The sequence below is a fragment of the Musca domestica genome, unplaced genomic scaffold (assembly GCF_030504385.1).
Source record: "Musca domestica strain aabys unplaced genomic scaffold, Musca_domestica.polishedcontigs.V.1.1 3, whole genome shotgun sequence".
Taxonomy (NCBI): Eukaryota; Metazoa; Arthropoda; class Insecta; order Diptera; family Muscidae; genus Musca; species Musca domestica.
Genome location: NW_026712299.1, coordinates 17,128,530 through 17,135,926, shown reverse-complemented (window position 1 = coordinate 17,135,926; position 7,397 = coordinate 17,128,530). Strand labels below are relative to the sequence as shown.

At 38.4% G+C, this 7,397-nt stretch overlaps 1 protein-coding gene across 1 annotated transcript; it reads right to left on the bottom strand.

Moving 5' to 3' along the window:
* Window positions 1–356: 356 nt before the first annotated feature.
* Window positions 357–6,513, bottom strand: LOC101900797 (uncharacterized). The gene is made up of 3 exons (XM_020037671.2): window positions 5,511–6,513; window positions 5,047–5,230; window positions 357–984 (listed from the first exon to the last, which is right to left on the bottom strand). Exons 1-3 carry the CDS (start codon window positions 6,167–6,169, stop codon window positions 409–411), a joined length of 1,419 nt encoding a protein of 472 aa, XP_019893230.1. The 5' UTR covers window positions 6,170–6,513; the 3' UTR covers window positions 357–408.
* Between the last annotated feature and the right edge of the window lie 884 nt (window positions 6,514–7,397).

The following is a 7,397-nucleotide window of genomic DNA, read 5'->3' as shown; positions in this document are numbered from 1 at the left end:
GATTATACAAACGGAATGACAAAGTTAATATACCCTCCTTTCCAAGGTGGAGGGTATAAAAACTCGACTTTGGTTCCCAGATAACTTTTGTGTACAATTGTCTATTTTAGCTGGACAATGAATATTCCTTAAAATCTTACTTAATCTATGAGGCTGTACAAACATTATTTTCATATTTTTCTTCATTTCAAACCACTGTAACTTAAAATTGGCAACAGGCATATGTGCAGCATGTTTGGCTACTTCAATAAGAAGGGGAGCAACGGATGTGGAATTGGACAAGCGGTCGGAAAACAATAGACATAGACAAATACCTAGGCAGGCCAAACAATAAACCCACAGACAATGCTATTCAATGCTATAACGAATGCCTGCAACCCGAGTTAATGCTCTAAGCCGGGGGTCTCTTTATTCTTCAATTGTGCAGAGTTTAGAATGCGGGCGTGATATAATACTGTTGTGATGGTGCTGATGCTGCTGTTGCTGTTGGTGATTTTGATTCTGAGTTGGATGTTGTTGATGCTGCTGCTGTTGTTGCATTTGGTGTTTCGACGAGGAAAGCATGGAACTCTTTGTTGTTGTTGGCGTTGCTATTTGGCTGCTTGTAATTCCAGAATTGTTAAATTTATGCTCTTGCTGCTGGTAGTGTTGTTGATGATGCTTTCCCATTTTACTTCGGCTGCTGCTACTGCCAACACCAGCACCAGCACCACCACCACCGCCACCGCCATAACGCAACTTATTGTGATTGGTGTGATGCACATAAATACCGGTATCACGCAACTTCCGGTACAATGAAATATACTTGCCAGCTGTTGTGGTCCTAGGAACTATATACTTTTCACAGAATGTCGTTTTACTGCTGGCCGCTTCGCTTAACTTATCGTATGTCAGAGCTTGCAGGAAGGTCAACACAAAAGTGTAGCAATTGTGCTTATCCTCGTGATAATGTGACACTGTCCACTTGTCCGGCTGCTGGCATACCTATTGGACGGTAATCCAACCGAAAAAGAGGAGGAAGAGAAAAAGGTGAAAGAAAAAAAAAAGAGTTAGTATGTGGTCGTTCATAATGTATGCAAAATTATATATGCAGTTGTTTTCGGTTTGGTCCTCACCATGTCATGCCATGGCTGAGGAGGATTAAAGTTATGACATCGAGTGATTTAAGCAACGAGCGTCAAAACGTGTGGGGTTATTAAAAGGGGATAAAAAGGTATCAGAAATGTGAAAGAAACGATGGAAAAATGGGAATTAAGGACTACCTTGGATGTATTCTATAAAGAAATCATTAAAAATTAATCTCGAGATCGCAGGTATTATTGGAGTATATAATTCAGATTATTTTAAATATGCCTCAAAAGGTAAGGAAAATTGTGTTTCATATAAAAAAGGATCCCATCTCTTTTTAAATAAATGTTGGGGTCCATCTACCCATTTATTTTATTCCGTCCATTAGTGTATCAGTCCGAATATCTGGCACCTCCTCAATATGGACAAGTTTCATTCAAAACTTTGCACATTCCAACATTTTTTGCAATTTTAAATCAACAGAATGTATATTAAACAAGTAAAAACGCATTAAGTTCCTCCGGGCCGAACTTTTAATACCCTCCGCCATAAGATAAAGAAAACATTTAAAATTAAAAGAATCGGTATTGAATATCGGATCCACTTCGATTTTTACCAGTGAAATCGGTTGGTAAAAAGTCTTAAAAATTCCGTTATGTCGAGGTACCGACTTACGAGTGATAAAGAAATAATCAGCCTACTCTCGCAAACGGAATTTTATACGACTCCCCTGAAAAATGTGGCTCAAATCATTATCAGAATGCCGAATATTGGAAAGTAATGAAACATGGGGGCTTTAACAAAACCTGAGCCTATATAGGCAATGATCTGTCACAGGAGGTAGAACCAATTATAAACTTTAAGTTTCCAAATTCCGTTTGAAAATGAAATCTAAATCGTCAAAATATCGAATATCGGGAAGTACCGTTATATGGAGGCTACAGGGAACCGTGGACCTATATAGACAACATTTTCACAAGAAGTGGAACCCATTATTTAATCTACGAATCGCATTTCAAACATTTCCATTTAAAAATATGGCTTAAATTCCTAAATCCCCGAGTATCGGGATGTACCGCTGTATGAGTTCTATAAAAAACGAGGATCTATATAGACAATGTTTTGCCACAGGGGAAAAACTCGTTACAAACTCTTAGAACAGAATTCTAAACAATCGTCAAAATGCCGAATATCGAGAGGTACAGTTAAAACGTGGACCGACATGGCCATATACGAACTTAACCTGCCTACTGACAAAATGCATATGTACGGGGTGAGATGAAAAAACTGCAACCAACTCAAAAATCCTGTCATTTCCAAGCCACTCGTCCGACAGCTGTTAAAATCATTCTAGTGACAGCTCATTGTTTACAAGCATACAGAAGAATTTTGGTGAGCATTTTCCAGAAAAAAAGTTATTCGTGATGGAATTCAAGCGTGATAGTGTGATTTCTTTATATTTGGCTGGAAAACCACAAGTGGCTATTGCAGCACTTAAATGTGAATAAATCTTTTGTGTCTCGTACCATCGCTCGTTACCGTGACACTGGTAGCGTAAACCGACGTCAAGAAGGTGGACGGAAGAAAACAGCAACATAAGCTGAAATGGTTCGACAAGTAAAGAAGCGACTTGATCGACCGTGGCATCAGAATAAATACCGAATATTATCGCGAAAATATTCTGAAGGTGACATTTCAACAGGACTCAGCACCATCGCACTCAGCACGCGCCCCACAAGAATGGTTACAAAATGAGGTTCCTCGATTCATTTCCAGCGAACAAAATGACCACCACCAAAATCTTCGGATAACTATCCGCTGGACTATTGTATTTGGAGTATTTTGGAAAGTAAGGTTGGCACTAAAAAATAACAAAGTGTCGATCATCTCAAAGAAGCGATTCGCCGGGAATGGGCCAAAATACCGCAGAGCAACATTCGGGCAGCGTGTGACGGTTTCATTAGCCGTTTAAAGGTCATAATTAGTCCCAAAGGTGACCAATTCGACATTTTTGGCTTTCATGCAATGTTTTTCAAAATCTTGAAGCCTATGTGGGAGGGGAGGGGTTTATCAGAAGAAATACTTCGAACTCTACCATCTTTATAACAGATCTTCTGTTGATGGATATATTGAGATGGAATCGGATGTAAATTTCGCGTTTTATGAGCTTCATTGATATTCAAAATTTTGACCCTTTGTTGGGGGAGGTTCTAGAAGGAGTGGACCGATATATTCCATCTTTACACCAATGATGTATGAAATTTGAAGACAATCGGACTCTTATATCACATTTTATAAGACTTATAATTATTCAAAAGGTTGACGCTTTGTGTGGGAGGTAATTGATGGAGTGGATTGATTAGTCACATGGTAAACATACTGGAATGTGCGAATTTTAAAGAGAGGATTCAATTTAAGTTTGGGATTTCAAGTACTTTTGGGCCAATATTCTCCTTACTAAAAACTACTATATGGGTCGTTTATATAATATCGCAGTCGCAACTCCGATTTTCGGTATTTCGAAGGTTTCTGTCAAAAGGAAGTACTACCGTATAAGCATACTTCCTTATTTCTGAAGTTTAAGGGATTCTGTCTTAATTTCCAACCGAGTTATTTGTAATTTAATATTTTTGGATTTCACTAGGTTTATTTTCTTCTAGCCAAAGGGGCGACACGAGGTGTTTTCCGAAATGGTTAATATTGTATTTTATTAATTTTTTTATGTCCTATGATCCGATTGAGATGAAATTTTCCACAAATCATTTGTTTGGCTCAAAGAAGAATCCAAATAGGATGCATTTCGGCACAATCGTCGAATTCAACATAGAAGCAAACACTTAAAATTAGATGAAAATCGGTTCAGATATAGCTATAGCCTCCATATACACACCAGATATCAGATAGAGCTTAGAAATACTTCTGCCAAATTTTATCGAGATCGTTTAAGATTTGGATATAGCTTCCATTTATATCTATATCTGATTTCACGTTAATTGTGCACCTTATCTGTAATAGAAGTTAAAATTATGTGGCTTTGCCATATTAAACCGGATTTATCCTGAAAGCAAATACGACATTTGGTGAAACCCGCACATGTTTATACCTCCATTATATTTAGTTTTGAATCTATATCATCTCAAAGTTATGTCAGGACATTTAAAGCTGATCTATGGTTGTCCGTCTGTATGCGATTTGGTCCAAACTCGGAACATCGTAACATTATTGTGAAATTTAGATCGAGTTCGCAGACGGACAATATCGGTCCACTCCTTCCGGTACCTCCCCCACAAAGGGTTAAAAAAGTGAATTAACCCAAATATCATAAAATGCGAACTAAACATCTGATTCTTTCTAAACTTCACACATTCCCATATTTTTACTAGCCCAAAAACTGTTAGGAAGATGACAGATATCGACCCAAACTTTGTGGTACCTCTCCCAGAAAAGGTCACAGTTTCCCATATTTCTATATCTCATAAATATACCAAACAAGTCATGGATTCTTTTCCAACTTGAAATGTATATCTCAACCAGAGATCTGATGTAAATATGGAATTTATCGGTCCACATCTTTGTGCACCACCCTCACACAAGATTGAAACTTTGATTAATTTTTCGCATAAAAATGGATTTTCATTTTATTTTCTTTAAATTTTGCATATTCCAATACTGTATCAGTATTACATGAAGTGAAACATTTTGGTCCCCTATATCTGGCAATTCTCTTTAAGGATCGCCTAGCCTATAATCACGGCTTTTTTCTATAGGTGTTTAAGGATCGCCAGCTCTCATTTTCATTCTAAACTGTTCTATACGAACATATTAAATTTATAAAAAATGTTTACTCGACCCAAACTCTAATTTTGAAAAGTGAAGTCCTAGTCAAATTACCACTTCGACATTCGACACTTCCATCCACATTAAATCAGGCGACAATTCAGAAAATTGCATACAAATCGCTTTCGCATTACAACTTACCTCAAATAAAACTTGATCCCAATAATCGTACCAGGGCTCTGGTACATCGCCCACCAATAGACATTGCCACCAATCTGACATATTGGCCGTGCGATGGCGTCGTAAGCCATGTCGATCAAATTCCACAACGCAGCCGGTTGATGTTGTCACAGCAATATGCAAATCCGTGGTATTATTATAATCACTGAAAGGAGACACACACACACACACACACATATACATTAAAATATTCCATTACAAAGGGACATAAGAGAGGGAGAGAGATAAAATAGAGCAAAAGAAAGGGAAAACGAAAAATTGTACTCAAGAATATAATTGATTTAAGTATGGATTTCCAGCCATGGGAAATAAATTGAAAAACGTATTCAATAACAAAAAAAAAAAAGTTCCGAATGGGAGGTAAACGGGTATGGAATATTAATATAAGGAATGACAACATAAAGACAAAGCAGAAAACTACTCACTTGAGAAAATCACCTGTGGTGGGACGTAAGACTATAGCACAAGGATATTGATTGGCCCGAACAAATGGATAAGGCAAACGAAATGGCAAGAGGCGGCTGTCCATAATACGACAAATCGAATCATTTGAATTCTCCTCGTCATCGCTGTCATTGTCATCTTCATCGTCATCCTTATCATCATTGTCCTGATCCATTGTGGCCTGATGTTGTTGGTCATTTCCATTGTGCCATTGATCATCATCATCATCATCATGATTATCACGTTTATTGGCATTATTAACATCATGGCCATGACGGTGGCCATAATGTCCTTTGGTGGTGGTGGCCGTTTGGGCATTATTTGTAGCTGAAGTCCGTTTCTTGGACTTGTGCCGTTTGTTTGTTAGGCCACTGCTGGGATGTGTGTCCAGTGCCGTTTTACATTGTGGACAAATGTGTGGCAAGGTAAAACAGAAAACTTTCACATTGCAATGATGGAAGCATAAAATGCCCGGATCTGAGGTAATTGTGGTCGTTGAAGTTGTTGCTGAGGTCGCTGCTGCTACCGTTGTTGTTGTGGTTGCAGTTGGTGGTGCCCGAGAGTTTGAAGGAATTCCACCTAGGCCACTACCACCAGCACCTGCCGATGAAATACTTTTGCTCATGATTCTTGTTGTCATGCTTTGAGTGGATACCAATACTGATGCTGGCGCTGCGGATGATACGTGGCCAGAAGCTGTATCTATAGTTGTTGTTATTGTTGTTGTTGCTGTTTATACCTTTGTTAACGTCGATGTTAACATGAACTATTGTTGTTGTTGCTGTTGTTGTTCTTGTTTGTTTGTGCTATCCTCCAACCTGACCACAGAAAATTGAATCACTTTTATTGCTTTCACAGCAATTGTCTGTCGACTAGAGAGAGAGGTAGCGGCTAAAGTTTTATGGAGCAGCTATTGTGCCGTGTGAGTGTGTATCGTCCTATCTTTCAATTCCACTCGATGGTGATGCTGCTATTGCTGATCCAACAAACTGCAATGATACGGAAAAAAGAAAAAGAAAGAATCTTGTAAGTTTTAGTTTGACATTAACATTTGACAATTGTTTCAGGGATTTCTTTCTGGGTTGAAAGTTTGGTTTCATTCAACCATGAGTGTCGTCCATCTCAGCATTTTTTTCTTCTTCTTTCGTTTTCCTTTTCTCTTCGATCAATAAATGGAATGTGTGTGGTTTTAATTTAATTTCAAAGAGTGGCGTTAGAAAAAAGGAAAAGAAATGGGTTAAAGTTCGGTCACAACGACCATTTTAAGTCCTCCTCTAACAGAATTGAAAACCATGTAGTATCTTTCATGACTTTTCAAAAGATATACAATAGAGAGCCTATTATTCTATATTACTCATTATTTTCACATTTGGTACATACATTTTAATGTAATTCTGAATCGATTTATACAGGGTTGCCCATATTCGACGGACCTTTGGGCCCTTTGGGCCCATTCCAATCGACGAGGCTTGTCCGCAGGCAACATTCTTTGCGTCAATTGAATTTTGTACGGGAACAAATGCAAATCAATGCGAATAATCCGTTGTAAAGTGAACCGAGCCATGCCCAACTGCTAAGAACGGCGTTTTTGGGATGTTCTTGGGGACCTCTCAACACTGGCTCGTACGGCAGTGATATTCTCGGCCGATCGCCTTGGCCGACTTTTATATGGCCTCTTAGGATTAGAAAGAGCCTTACCAGTCGAAAATTCGTCGTATAAGCGCTTAATGGTGTTCTTAGAAGGCGCACTTCTCACATTTTTTAATGTTTTAAAAGCACGTTGAGTTTTCACAATTGACTTCTTCTGTTGAATGTAAATTTCAATTATTTCTGAGCGCTCGCGTGGCGTGTATTGGTTCATGGTAAAA

Bases quoted from the DNA above. Each gene is read 5' to 3' on its own strand.
- LOC101900797 (XM_020037671.2), bottom strand. From the start codon at position 6,169: ATGACAACAAGAATCATGAGCAAAAGTATTTCATCGGCAGGTGCTGGT. The intron at 5,231-5,510 runs GTGAGTAGTTTT...GTCTCCTTTCAG, and splicing joins ACCACAGGTGATTTTCTCAA to TGATTATAATAATACCACGG. The intron at 985-5,046 runs GTAAGTTGTAAT...ACCGTCCAATAG, and splicing joins GGGATCAAGTTTTATTTGAG to GTATGCCAGCAGCCGGACAA.